This window comes from Corvus cornix, chromosome 1 (assembly GCF_000738735.6).
Source record: "Corvus cornix cornix isolate S_Up_H32 chromosome 1, ASM73873v5, whole genome shotgun sequence".
In the NCBI taxonomy this organism is placed as follows: domain Eukaryota; kingdom Metazoa; phylum Chordata; class Aves; order Passeriformes; family Corvidae; genus Corvus; species Corvus cornix.
Window position 1 is genome coordinate 86455245 of NC_046332.1, and position 15673 is coordinate 86470917.

The 15673-nt window shown below is 34.7% G+C and overlaps 1 protein-coding gene across 2 annotated transcripts in view; it reads right to left on the reverse strand.

Annotated features, from left to right (window-relative positions):
* VWA3B (von Willebrand factor A domain containing 3B) overlaps nt 1–15673 on the reverse strand; it is a 64349-nt gene that overhangs the window by 15984 nt on the left and 32692 nt on the right. Inside the window, exons 14-21 of one of the 2 annotated variants that reach the window (XM_039548355.1) lie at nt 12593–12691; nt 11409–11591; nt 9885–10012; nt 8653–8759; nt 7823–7993; nt 6965–7001; nt 6687–6843; nt 2386–2504 (exon numbers count right to left, since the gene is read on the reverse strand). In XM_039548355.1, the coding sequence (XP_039404289.1) occupies nt 2386–2504; nt 6687–6843; nt 6965–7001; nt 7823–7993; nt 8653–8759; nt 9885–10012; nt 11409–11591; nt 12593–12691 (1001 nt within the window). The remainder of the gene's footprint in view (nt 1–2385; nt 2505–6686; nt 6844–6964; nt 7002–7822; nt 7994–8652; nt 8760–9884; nt 10013–11408; nt 11592–12592; nt 12692–15673) is intronic. The other variant, XM_039548359.1, reaches the window with a different exon arrangement.

Consider the following 15673-nt stretch of genomic DNA (forward strand, 5'->3'; position numbering starts at 1 on the left):
AAGAGTACCCCTCAGTTGTGCCATTCAGGCTTCTAATTCATTAAACTCTGGCTATGAAGAAAAACTACTGACAGGAAAACAGAAGTGATTATCCCAAAGCAATGCAGTACTGAGATCTTTTAAAAGCACCACTAAACTTTCTGCTTTTGCTTTTCAAGACATAAATTTTAAAATCTTGTAAAATCATCTAGTTTATGGTTTTCTCTATTGACATCTCAAACAATTAAGCCATCACCCAATTACTTCATTTCTGCTATAGAAATAAACCTTTACTGATGATCCTAATTACAGTAATTCTAGAAAAAAATCCAGATTTCCTTTGGATATACAAGAACCAATTCATTGCTAGGAAAAATTCAGAGTGTAACCTGATTGACTACAAGTAATCTTGCCAGATTTACTGGAGCATGTACAAAAGAAAAAGCACATTAAAAACAGATTCTGAATATTAAATTCTTGATGATTCATTTTATCTACTAGAATGCTATCCCAGCATTTTAAGAATACAGACTACTTAGTTCATTCTCAATCTACAGTCTCAGCATGCTCCACTGCCTATTTCATCCTTCTAAATCCGCACACTCATAACTAACTTGTTTATAAAAACTTCTGGCTATACAAGATCATACACATTATGAAGCTTCCAGTGTTTTTCTTCTTTAATACTGTATATTGTCTTTGCCAGAGCACAAAAATTCTGCCTTCACCACTTCTCTCCCTCTAAACCTGATGCCAAAGTCAATCTACATATGAGGAAAATATTGTCATGTTTGCTTCTGTGCTTGAAACCTGGATGCCCTGATGTATTGTTTCATTTACTTATGTCAGAATAAATTTGTGACCAACCACTATTTACAAAGCTGAACTGCAGCTTTTGGAAATTCAGTTATTAGAAAAGGGCTGTGACATCTAGAGCAAAATAAATTTGACTGGGTTGACGTTTCACATGTAGATGAAAAGTAAAGAGATCTCTTCTGTACACTGTCAATTATAAGGATCTTCAGGCAGATCTATACCTCTTCTATACCTCTTCTATACCTCTTTTTCATGGAAGTAAGAACTCAATCCTACTATTATAAATACACTAATTCATTGATCTCTGTTGGAAAACAGAAGTAAACAGTAATCTTTATCACCAACGTTTTACAGAAATGCTGTCAGTAGAAGATTACCAGAGTTTAACCAGAAAACAATTTCATTTCCCTTAAAATCAAAGTCAATAAATGTAAAATATTCAGTGGTATGGCACAGCAATGAAAAACTTGAATTTTTTTCAGAATTCACCATCACAAATACACTACTTGAACCTTCTATTAAAATGAGTGACAAATCAATTTCTATGAATTCTTCATCAGCCTGGTAACAACAGTATTGTCTCAGTGACAGAACAAACAAAACAAAAGATTTTTATTCACTGAACTCCATTAATATTAGACATAGCAAGCAGTATTTTCAAATCAAAATTCTTGATTTTACCACAAAAGATGTATATAGGACAATAGGAATGAAAAAGAAAGCTATTACATGCTTTAGAAAGAACTGGTATGATCATATAGCTACCAAGGAAAATAACCTCAAACCTTAAAGAGCCTCAGTGGAATTAACAAAAAAACAAGGACTAAACACTTGTCATCAAGGGGGTTTTGGTCATATAAACTAATTACATTTGTAAATGTTATTAGAATGCAGCCTAAAAATATTTATTAAAACAATTCTAGCCAAAGCTCCATATGATTACTGAATTACACTATAGTCAAATAATTGCTTTATTTCAAAAAAATCCACAAAGTTGGATCATGGAAAGGAGTAGCTTAGAGATCTAATGCCTTTTTCCTGTTTACTTCAGTTCTGCTTTTACTAACATTTAATTAACAAGTAGGACACATATGCCTCTCAAAAAAACCCCACCAAATTTTAATTGTCAGTATCTTATCGGTGCCTCAGTTACGTTCTTGCATGCATAGCTGGGTGGTAGAGAGCTGGCAGCAAAAAGCAGGTCCCTAATTTAAGCGTCAGTCTATGGATATAGAAGCTTAATTTTAAGGTAAAAGTCTGGCCAGCATTGTATGTTTACAGATGACTCCTCCTGAGGGATGACTGGTTTGAAGTTTGCTCCCAAAAAGTAACAGAATTTTGCTTTTGTCACTGAACAAATATAAAATGAGCAATATGTTGTTATTTGTTATCTCCTTACCTATTATCTGTTTTTACAGTCTGCTTTTTTTAAAAGAAAATAAACATTTCTCCTACATGTTGAAGGTGGATTAAAGTCTGCCAACATGCAGAATTATCAGTATTGAGCAAAGCATGTGCGAGGAAATAGCCAGTACCTAAGAAAAAACTGAAACACAACTGCAAACATAAATTTCTTGTGAGTAGACTTGCCTTTCATAGGATTTAATTGCTTGTTCCAGCTTCTCTTTATAGGCATCAAGATTCACTGCCTGAGGATTAATTAGTGAGATCCCCTTCTTGTCATTGCTAACACGGGCCAACGGTAACATCTATTATACAATAAAAGACACAGATCCATTTATCATACAAATTTTCCTCCACCAGAATGACTGTATGCCAAGGCTCATAAAAGCCAGAAGGAACACTGGAAGACTGCAGAAAGAAAAATCTAAGCACCACAAATGTCAGAATTTAAGACACGGTTTCCAGCCAGTTCTTCTAAAATTATACAAACCCATTATGCAGAAGTTACAAATTAAGGTTCCTAACTACTAAGTCAGTACTGTCAAACAACTCACTCTAATAATGTAAGTCAGAAGGAAACAAGTACATCTAGTACATGACCATATTCCAGGTTTTATTGCCTTAAAACACTCTCATACTTTCTAGCATCTAATTCTAGCATACAGGTGTGACAGTAGATATTTAAATGTATTTAATGCTCTTATTCTGGAGAAAATTATTTTCTAAGGAATTAGAGTAGTAAAGCTATAGAAAGACATTTCTCACCATCACACTGATCACCAAAGAGCGAACAAGGTGGACATTGGTCACTGAAACTTGCCTTGATTAATTAGGAACCTAATCAGGTTTGTCAGAATCAGGAACTTCAGTGTTTTTCAAATCTCCCAATACAACACCTACATAACTCAACTTCATTATAAAATAAAAATGAATACAATTGCGAGTGGATCTTCAAAAGGCAGAGAAAAGGGTAGAAATGGATGACAAAAGAGGAGGAAAGATGCCTTCCAAACTCTCAAGTCTAAAGTCCCACCATCTTTGAGCCTCTTAAATTACTCAGTAGTTTGTAAAAGAAAAGCTATTTTACATATCTGTGTCCTGATGCTGAATATAAACAGGAAAAATCCAAGGAAGAACTGGAGAAGAAAAAGAATGTTACTCTCCCCAAAACTGTCTTCAACGCATATGATTGAGTGGGAATCTTCCCCAAGTGCCTGTCTGAGATCAGGATATAGATGAGAAAAACATTAAACTAAAAGCCCTGTTGGGGGAATAAGAGAAACAATCAGAAAATAGAGCAATAAAGAGAATTATTTAATTGAGAACATTTTTCAGTGATGCTTTATTTGTGTTTGAATCATCTCAGCATAGCTGGATTCCAAATTACAGCAGTATAAATCATTTTTTTAGGAGCGGTGGTGTGACTTTATATCACCCTCTCTTTCCAAGGACATCATCTCTCTGATTAATGAATCTGTGTCACATCGGTGCCAGACCACATCAGAGCTCCTAATATTACATTAATCTTACAATCACTTGCTAAAGACAATGGGAACATGTCAGTGAAGTATCTTACAGGGGACAGATGAGGTAAATCTCTGCCCATAATTCTGAGCAGTGACATCTGGCTACTTATCATTTCCAGGTGAATTTGAAAGCTGAAAGGCGGGGAAGTGATGGCCCCTCTTCAAGTTCCATAATGCCATGATTGTTGTCTACGATGTTACTCAAACCAAGTTAACAGAAGTTCAGAAGGGCCTCACCATGTAGGAGCACACTTCTACACTGCCTTGAAATTCTGAGCAATTTCAAGTACAAACAGCATAATTTGCAACATCAATATTTAATATAGTTTATAAAACACTTTGAATAGAGTATAAGGGGCAGACAAGCATAAACACATTACTATATTTTTGAAGACAAAAACCAGAATGAAATGTGTTCTTAGCAAATACTAAACTTGAAATACTATGAGTGCTTTGAGAACAATGAACTCTGCTCACAAAGTCAAGTGTAATTTGACAGATTCAGCTGATAGAAATCACAGAGAAATTTTATTGCCAAAACGTTTTGTCATTTTCTAAATTAAATACTTAAACTTTCACGCTAAAAGAATTCACTTGTTTCAAAATGGCTTTTATTTCAAACTCCAAATTTCAAAATCTTAAAGACAAAACTAAAGCACAATAACCCTAGAAAATTTTACTTATTTTAGACCAAAGAAAGATGTTTTTGTTGGCTGAATTGGATTCTTTTGAGCAAAGCATTGAGTCAAAACTCCATGACTAGCAAACCTGTACTTAGGATACCACAACCTGCAACATACACTCGCATGATTCTACGGGGAAGGTTTCCCCCAGAATTACCACAGCATAATTTAGACAAGCTCCCAAGTTATTATTTTTTTTCTGAATATGAATCTGGATGGGTAGTTTAATAAATTAATCTCTTTGAAATAACTCAGGCGGAACTGACGGATCACACAGAACTGAAAACAACAGCTCAGCCTTTTGTTAATGAACAGTTGTCATGGAAACCTTTTTCTTGCTGCGTCTCCAAGGTAAGAAAACTGTTCATAGTTATTCCATCATCACTGCTGGCAAAGGCCAAAAATAAAAATTATACTATCCCCTGAAAAGCAAAGATGTCTGCATTTCACGCCAAGAAAACTAAGATCCCAGAAGGAAGAATGCAAAATTATCTGTCCATTTATTATCTTCAATGAAATCTTCTAAAGTACTGGAATAATCAAGATCCTCAAAGTCTATTCAAGCTCAATGTCTAGTCTCACCCTATTTTCTTGATATGCTGGTTGAAGCTTGAGGTAAAGTGGGTTCTGTAGCTCAGAAATTCTACTGCTTTCATCTTGTGTGCAACCCTCAACCTTCTTTTCTATACTCAGCTTCAGATCCAGAAAAATCCATTCCTCTGCACATAGAACAATAATTCTCCACTGCCTGAGAAACTGGATGTCTGATTACAACTAATGGAGTAGGTATGAAGAAATTACAAAAATTATTATTTTGCCTTTACATCCCTGAATCTAAAGAAAGCCCATGGATCACTGTGGATTCTGTACAGCACCTGTTCATTCAAATAACACTGAACTTAATTCAGTCCTGAACTAGACTACCAGGAGTTCCTATGAATTGCCACTAAGAACTACTTGTACACAGTACTTGCTGAATCATGGTTTAGACTATTTTCAAAGATAGTCTGTTTTACAGACTGCTTCGTTTTTTGCAAGGGTTGTCTGTAAAGGACTCAAAGGGCTGCTCATTGAGAAACATGGAAGAAAGAGGTCCTCTTAGGTATATTCAAAAGAAGATGGAAAAAGAAGTGACTGCTCACAAATGAGATGTAAGAGATTTGTGAAATTCACAAAGTCTTTTGTTTTACATTTACAGTAGATTGTTTTGCACAATTTTGTAATCATTGGATTTCTGATTTTTTTTTGAAAAATGGCTATTTTACATCCGAAATGTGAAAATGTACCTTTTCAAATGTTCTCATATAAAAAGACATAATTATATTTTTAAAAAATCACAGTTAAAAAAAATCCTTACAGATCTTGGTTTTGACTTGGTTTTACCAAAAGAGTAGACCTGTTTTTACCAAAAGAGAGGAACTGGTTTTTCTTCAACAGTCTGCATGCTTTAGCAAAAATTCCCATTCCTAAATTTAAAAAACAAGCATGAAAACTTCAAAATGTAAAATTGTGTACATTTGTTATAAATCTTTTACTTAGTTCTATACCACATTCTATTGCAAATCCCTTGTTCTTTCTTTATTATTTAAAAAAGGAAACGTTGTTTAGCTTTTTCTTGGAGTCTTGTTTAAAGAAACAGTTTTTATTAAATGAAATGAGCTGCAGCATATTCATGGGACTTTTGCAGGATGCATAACACAAGAAAAATTACAGCAACTTGCCATGAAATGGATTTCCTTTAAATGGAATGGCAATTAGAACTTTATGATACACAATTCACCATAAATTTTGCACAATCTTACAACTGTCTACACTTATCAAAATTTAATTTTAATTACTGAATTACAATACTTTTCAAAAAGTCTTAGCAGTCACATGTAAAAGCTGAGAATGCAGAAATGCACAAACCGTGCACCAGCACCATTTTCCAGATGACGTTATGGAATAAAACACATACTCCAGTGAATAAGTAAGCATCACTGGAGGCTGTGGTGCTCAAGAAATTGCCAAACACCCGATGGCTGCATACTGCCATCAGCTGGTAACTGTGAAAGAACTTAAGGGTAAAGTATGCAAGAAATAGTACTATTAACTATCAGCTTTATCTTCTTACTGATGCATGAATGAACATTCAGATATGTATTATACATTTAGTGCACATCAACAATCTACAATACCAGAGAATGTTTTTATGACATTCATAGAAATTAATTTTAAAAATCCTTCTGAAAACACTATCAAGTTTTGTTCCAGCTTTCAAACAGCGTAAGAATTTTACCTTATCAAATACTTTGGAAACTACATGCTTGTCCAGAACTGGGATGTATTTTGTACTGTGAGGGACAGTTGTAGGAGCTAAGGCATCCATGATGGTGAGTCGCCTAGCAGCCAAGCCATGGGTCTTTAACCAAAGAGCTGAAGAGATATCTAGAGAGCTAGAAAAGAGAGACTGTGAGATGTAGCACAAGGTAGAAATACATTTGAAATGTTTGAAATGACTGAAGAAAAAACACAAGCCGTAAGTTTTGTTATACATTTGTATCTGCACACACATACCTTTTAGATGCCCTTTTCACATTCTGCATTTTCAGATCTAAGAGAAAACATTTGTATTTTGTTATCTCAGAAGTTTTGTGCACAAAAAAGCATGCATAAATAAGTTGCAATATAATAGCACCCTTTTTAAAATTTGAGCCTACAAGCAGCATCACACACAAAGACAATACAACATTTCAGTTTCTAAATTAATCAATGAGAATGAGTTTTCCTAGGTTTCTTGGTGCTTGATCAATAGTGTTACCATATGCCTCATGAGCCCTAATTAACCGTCAAGGAAATCTATAAAATAGGTGGGCAATTTCTTTTGTAAACCAAAATTTGTTTCAGTATATTTATTTTTGACCAAAACGTATGGTTAACCAGCTTATTTCCCAAGTCAAGATGTGATAACAAGCACTACCACTAATGAGATGGCCAGGAGTAGCTAATTTAAGGTACACCACTATGAAAATTTGTATAAAAGATATGTAAAAAACTAAACATAAGATGCTGAAATGTAAAGAAGTCAAACATCTTTAAGTGTCATAGGTAAGGTTATAGCATGACTTAGAGGATGTATTAAAAAGTTTGGAGTTGGACAAATTACTGAAAGAAATTAATACTATGCATTAATTACTATGTATTAATTACTACGTATTAATTATCTGGATGTATTTCTAAGCCCCATTGAAAACCCTGTTGTAAACTGCTAGTTTGGGAACTGGCAGGAGTCTGGCCACAGCTGTAAGAGCATTGTCACAATACCCAACTTCATGTCCAACTGCTGAATTTCAGTCCTTTGTACAGCAGATCTGCACAGTTTTGCCTCAAACGAGGCACCATTAGATACAAATGTAACAGGAGAAATGTTATCACCTGCCCCACTCCGAACTTCTTGTTCTGTCAACTTGCCTTTGAAAATGGCTGTACATTTCACACCCTTCTTGACAGAAAAACTCTTTTCCTCTGGAGACACTCCTTCCTCTGGGCTTTCTTCCCTAGATTTCACATGGCTCAGGATTCGCAGCAGACTTGTCTTTGTTTGATCTGTAGTTGTTGAAAGGGAAAGAAAGGAAGAGCTAACTTACTGCTCAAATACATGCTTGGGATTTTTGAGCTCCTCTTTGGCATTCAGTTTTTAAGGGACTGCCTACACAAGACTTCAAACACAAAACTACTTCAACACTAAGGTGTACTTTGTACTTTCCCCAAGGATGAGGGTTTATTTTACTTCAGCTGGGTAACTTTGGTTTCAGACTGCATACAAAGGACACTTCCAGGAGAAATGTAGTATTATGAGTGTAGTAAGGGGAAACATTAGTATAAGTAATGCTGTAATTGGTGAAAGATCACCTCTTCATTCTTGCCAATTATGCACTTATTTAGAATAAAAATAGATTAGGGTTTAATATCTACTGTTAAAATACAGTGCTTTAAAAACATTCTGCTAAAATAGCTGTTTTTCCACGGCAGGGCCTGTGACAAAGCACAAATGAGCAGACATTTGTTGTCTGTTTGGGCCAAATGAGTAGGATGGCTGAAAAGTAGAGATGAAGAGAAGTTAAGATTTTCAAAATGATGATTACTTAAGTCAGCAAATACTTAATTTGTTCCCAAAACGAGGGATGATTTTTGCCATTTGCCACAGAATCTTTTCAAGTCAGTGAATGAATTCTGCTAACAACTACAGCTCATTTGAGTCTTACCTGCATATAATGCTTTCTTTCTTCGGGCTGGACTGTCAGCAGTGCTTTGCCAGGTTTGCTCATGTGATGGCACTGATGGTTCTTCTGAAGCACAGCACGGCCTACTGCTAAGAGAAGTACTCAGCTCTTCAATGTGTTTAGATACAGGGACACAGTGTGTGTCTGCTTGTGACTACTGCTCATAAGTGACAAAAAGAAATTACTGCAAATATATAACACCTGTTTAAAAAACACTAAGCTGAAGTTTTCTGGTCATTTAAACACTGATTTCAAATGCTTCAAACAGTGCAAAATATTTTCTTCTGTTATACTAATATGCATTTCAAAGGAGAGTTCAAAGGAGGTTAAAATATTCTTAGTTTTTTAAAATTATTTAAAAGTAATTTCTTAGTTTATTTAAAAGACGTTCATTACTTTTAAGGTAACACCCTATTTTTCGTAAGGACAGAATGTTCTGTAATAGCTACTTTGAATCCAAGAGCTAAGTAAGTCTACTATCAGCAATGAAAATATCTGCCACATACATATATATGCACATATATATATACACATACATAGATATCTATGTCACAGCATTAATAAAAAACAAAATATGCAAATTCTCAAATAAACACTTAAAAAAATTTTCATTCTGGACATCCTACCTGCCGTTCCACACACATGAAATCATAACACATCACTGTCCACTGTTAATCTGTTTTATTTTCATACCTTTACTTTAAATTACTGTTTTAAATAGATCTCTGTCTTAAAAATCTGATTTCTTTTAATGCAATTTTTTATGGTTTTTTACTATCACTGTACAAATAAATACACAAATATATTTGTACATAATTTATGTTTCAATCAGCATATCCCAATGAGCAGCCATTTAATCATGAAGTATCAAGCCAGCTCTACTTAGATGACAATAATTTTTCATGAATTCTCTAGGTCAGAGGGAGCAACTGTGTTGGAGACAAAAAAATAATTTCCCCTCTTTGCTTTAATTATTCATAATATGTTGAGACTATTGGTATATTTGAGATAATTTTGTTTCAGGCATCACAGTATTAAAATATTTTTCCAGATTTTTCTTTTCCATTACCTTGGCAGTTAAAAAAAAAACCCCAGAGTAAGAGAGCAACAACCTTTATTTTAAAAATAGACTGTCAGAGGTTAAAAATGCAAGACAATGAAAAAGGAGAAATGTTTCCACCTATTATTAAGATAATAACAGAATGAGGACATACTTATTCTCTGGATAATCATCTTCATTATGAGAATTCATCATCAGACTTTTCTCATGAAAGGTCTTTACTTTCTCTAGATCTTTCTCTCCTTGATCAATTTCTCTTTTCAAAAGATGTATGTCTTTATTCTAAAAAAAAAAAATTAAATGTTTCAGTACAATTACTCCTAAATATGTTTCATTTCTGAACTGAAACTATGTAAGTTCTGATAATAATTCTGAATAATGACTCAGGACAGCTTCCAAATTTTGTATACTCTTTCAGGTAGGCTCTTGTGCTAGGCGTTATAGCCTTTCAAATTATTCTTCCTTTCTAGGAAAATGACAAGCATTCCCTAACTAGCCAGTTACCCCTTGAGATATGAACAGCTGTATTTCTGAATAAGGTAATAAGTAGCTCCACTTATTCCAAGCAAGCAAGAAAATAAGTAAGGAAATAAATAAAATACAATACAAGATATGTACATTACAAGTGGTGGCCTGTCATTCTACAGATCTCAGCTGTATCACATACTGTCCCAGGCCCAGGGAAGCAAAAAACATACTCTTCAAGTGAACACTGGAACTGACGAGGAATCATTTGGACTAGAGGAGGAAACAGGAAGGGAATTCCAATGATGATCCCTTTACAGCTCCCACAGGGCCACAGGCTCCCATCTCCAAGTCTGAAGATGGACAACACAGACTCTGGCCCTCGCTTTTCCAACATGAGCAGTGTCACACAGTCCACACCAGCAGAATCACTGAAATTGCCCAGTACACTGATATTTTTCAAGGGCTGGATTATTTTCACATCTTCCTTCTGACTGGTGTCTGCAAAGTTCAAATTTCCCGCTACTGTCTTGTTCCAGCTTCTTCTCATGGTTCCACTACCAGCATATCTGAAATCTATGCAATCAATTCACTGAGTTAACTAAAATTAACTTTAATTAAAAGCAAGAATACATTTCAAATGGGTGCTTCTGTTAGTCTATTTAGAAATTTCCTGTTGGGGATTGTTGAGCTGCTTAGTGACACTTCATAGACGACTGTTACTCTAGTCATTTTACTCCTTATAGATCCCAGCAGCTACTGTAGAACAAACTTGTAACAAAATCCATAAAATCATTATCATTCAAATTCAGCTCTGCATTCTCTTATTTATTAACAGGATACAAACCATATTTTCATTTTAAACAGTAGCTTATTTCTGAAACACCAGAGATCACGTGTTTCTTCCAGAGCTGATTTGGTCTACACGTAATTTCAGGTTTTAGTTTTCAGATGGGGTCATCAGGGAAGGGAGAATGTGTTTGCAACAATAGCACTATAGATGTACTTTGCATTATATTTGGGCTATTTCGTTGTGGTCTGGAAAAATTTCACAAGCAAAAAAAATCATTGCTTTCATATCATGTCAAATCTGACTAGGATTAACCCTCTCTTCTTTTAGTAATCTACTGTAGTACAAAATTACAATAATGCAAGTCATGTGGCTCTTCCAAGTAGCATGAAGCAGCAAATGTATTTATTTTCAGATACTCACAACCATAAACTCTGTAGTATCAGGATCACTCAAATAAATGTTGTAATAATGAAACCGTCCCTCTGTTTTAGTTGATAGTTCATACAAAAATTTATTGGCTTCTATATCATCGCAGTTGAAGGATACAGTATGGATGGGAATTTTACAGTGATGTTGGACTTCAGCCAAAATTATCTGGGGGGGCTAAAAATAAAAAAAACCCTTATGTTAAAAATGTGGCATCTGGAAACATATTTATCAAAACATGGAGAATTTGTAAGAATTTAATCAGTTGTTCTGATCAGTTGGTCAGAGATGGATATAGATCAGTTAAAAACATCCACTTTATACAGATTGCCATTTCAATCAGAAATTAGCTAAATGAGCTAATTTAAAACAGATTTGGACAGACTGATAAATGCATTAAGGCACATCATGTAAATTGTAATATAATCAGTACTCTTTGTTTATGAAGTTTTAAAAGAAATTACTAATGTATAGGAAATTAAACTACTACATTAGTGTTTAGTATCACTGGATATATATATATATATAAATATTTTTGAAAGTATATGAATGTAGATATTTTTCTGAAACTGAATTAGTTCCAAGAAAATTTGATTCAATACCAGGAAACAAAATAGAGGCTGAGAAAATAAGAATGCTAGTTTCCTCCTCCCATAAACAAATAAAAATTAGGTGAAAAAATAGATCTACCATCTCCAAAAATGCTGAAGGATCTGGTAGAAAAAAATTATTGACTCAGTTCTCGAAATTCTGATAACATTTCAGTTGTTCAAAATACTCAAAAATCTTGACAAATTAAGCAATGTTTGCAATATAATTGTTGTGTTGGTTGCACTCTGATAGTTAAAAGCAATATCAGCCATTTCCTTTTTTTAACTGTTAAAAAGGTATAACATAATTCATAAAAGACATTATTAACAAGGGAAAAAAGAAATTATTCACTCATTTTGAACTTAATAAAAATATTTAAAATAAGAATATGAATAAGTGTACATGAAGCCAAATTATTCTTTGGTAAAATATTAATTTATGCTCTTAGCTAGAAAAACTGTGAAACAATGCCAGTAAACATGCAAGAGACTCCATGAGACTCAGCACTGCAGGCATGACAATCATCTCCTAATTCCAACTTCTGACACCACTTTTCTGCATTTTCTGTTTTCTCATTTTAGAAACACCTGGTCAGGTCTCCCATCAGTCAAGAGATAAATAGCCTGAGTGTCAGTATCAGCAAGAGCAATCTGGAGAGCTTTGAGTGTATTTGTGGAACTTCCAACCTAAGAAACCAAAGAGAAAAAGACAAAGAAACAGCCATAAATACTAACAGTCCTTTGCCTCTGTTCTTAAATTCATAATGACAGTGTACTGATTCTAGGGATAATACAGAACCAAAATGACTAATAAAATGATGAAAACATTTATGTCACGTAGCTAGAAAAAGCTACGCAAGTGTCAAAGTAACATAAATTGGTACCAGATTGGTATTCAGTGCTTATGCAAACACACATGAACAAAATGCTGGCAGCAGCAATCTGAGCTGTACAAACAAAAGCAATCACTAAAAGACTATAAACAGATAGGAAGATGTAAGACAAAAGATGCATTCTCTTCATTTTTCCCACTGATGCTCCTGCTTGCCTTGAAACACTCCATTGAAACACATATTTTACTTAACCAAACAGTTCAAAGGTTACACAAAAGAGTTGCAAAAGTTTATTTCTCCAAAACTGGTAAAGGAGTTCTTAGTTGTCCAAACTTATTTTTTCAGATTCTCTCCCATGAACCCCCTTGGCACATTAACGTAAATATCATTTATGATTTAGCACAAAAAAAGTTAGCTATAGCAACAAAAGATGCCCAGTAAACTAATACTGTTCTCACAAAAAAAATCCATTGGAGTAATTCTAGAACTTTTCCTGTGTCATTCACATACTTAGTGTATCTTTCTTCTCTTTACACTAAACTCACTGAAATGTGTTTCATGGCGTAGGAACCATTAGATACATTTTGTATCTTCAAACGTCCACCTTTCAAACATTGTGTACAAAACCTTCCAAACTAAAGGTATATGTAAGGTTTTACCAGTACGGAAAACTATTTCATCAAGTTTTAGTCTTTTAATGGAACCAAAGCAAAACCTCTAAAAAGACAAGAATCTGTTTTATGCTTATATAGCACCTGAGTACTGCTCTGGAGGGCAGTGAGGATTGCAGTGGTGTGAGAACAGACTTAGGATCCACATATATAGTGCATTAGAGAAGATAAATATAAATCTCTAACACTGACCCATATATGCAAAAATATGCTAAGAGATAGCATTATTTCTTCAGTCCTATTAATTGTGTTAAAACTTCTTCCAGTCCTTCCCAAGAGCAGTCAGTTCTATCTAAAAGGGCAAAGGAAATCAGGTGAGATGGAATAGGAGGTACATTCTGAGAGTTACTCTGTATGACTGCATAAGACTGTGTGGGCCAGGCAACACAACAGCTCATCTACTTTATAATCTACTATTCTAACTCACAAGCAAACCTTACCAGTACCCACTCATAAGAAATAACCAGCCATTTTCCTCTTGTTAAATTTATCTAATACTCCTGATGTTTTAGTAGTTATAAAGTTTTAGACACATCGCTCATTGGCCATCTTGGCTCTTTCAATAATAGTTTTGAACAGATTTGAAACAAAACAGCTTCTTTCACTTCTTTTCACATCATCAGAACACAGGGTGGATGCTGATGATGTGCAGAAAATAACCATGTACCTTATGGTAAATGCTGTTCATTTTAGGTTTCTCAATTGCTACTGTTACAAATGAACACCAATTTTCTCAGTATTTAAACAATGATGACCTATTTCAACTATAAGACATTGCTACCACTAAAATTTTAAATGTTATCACATCTAAAGTATTTTTTAAGGAGCAGTAAGTTACTGTTTATAGCTCAGCTTCCTCATTCATAATCCTGGGACCAAAGAACATAAAATGGGATCAAAAGATCTACTCTGATTAATATTCCAGAGAAATCCTCTGTTCATTTCAGCTTCACTGTAAATCCGGCTTTTTGATCTCAGACTTATGCCTGCAATGCTTAAAAGAGGCTAAAAGGTCAGCAGCAGATGTCATCCCTGAAAAAAGTAGATTGTTCTTGTGCCATTTCCTATTCCATTTCAGATATCTAGATCTGAACTTAGAATGAAATTTATAAACAAAAAATTCAAAATTTTTTGAATAATGATGGAAAAGGCCATTCACTAATGTATATACAAGTGGTATCAAAATACGGTCGGTCAAAGTATTATTAAACTTGCATGATGCTGTACAACATACATGACTTAAACAGAGCCAAGTTCTCAAGCCTCAAGCAGGGCAGCAAAATAAGGCTAAATAAGCTCAGTTACAAATGTTCAACTACTCAGGGAGGCCACACTAATACTTCCTTTTCTCTGTGTGTTGGTCTGTTAGTATTTTCTGAGAATACCAAGTTATTGATCTTGCTTTGTAGTCTCAGAGGTATTATACAGCTTCCCCAATTCCCTCCTCCCCAGGAATTTCCAATTAAGTCTGAGGAAGAGCTATCATAATGCTGAGGAGTTTTATTACATGAACATGGGTTTTTGTGCTAGAAAACATGAAGTGCAATGTATCTATACCATTGTATGACTGATTTTCAGTCCCGTGTTCATAACATTGCTGTCCACATTTTACACATTAAGTAGCCCTAAAGCTGTTGATAGTTACAATCTGGTGGATGACTGTGGCTGACTACAAGCAGCTCTGCTCTGGCAACTGTCAGAGAAAGAATACCAGGTAGATAGACAGAGGTTTGGTCTGTTTGTTCTCATGTTTCTAGGGCACCTAAAGTTAGCTGTCTATTCATCAAAAAGAACTAGAAACGCTTCTCCAGTTTGCTGGGTTTGGTTTCCTGTACCACCTCTGAGCCGTAAGTTTGCCAGCAACACCTCTCAACCATGCAGCAGCCCTGCAGCAAGAATGACAAATTCAGATGCAAGGTCTGAGCAATGATACGGTTCCTACGGAATTCAAATTGGCCAACGCTTGCATTGTGGCTGCTAAACATAGCAGGCTGCAACTTGAATTATTATGATCTTATAAACAGGTCCATTGTTAAAGCATTATTATACCTGAAAGACGTACTGTATTCAGTTCTACTTAAGTTTACCCATCATCTATATTTTCAGCTTACTCGAGTCAAATACTTAGTCTATGCAAAATCACCCCAGCCATACAGAAAGTGGAG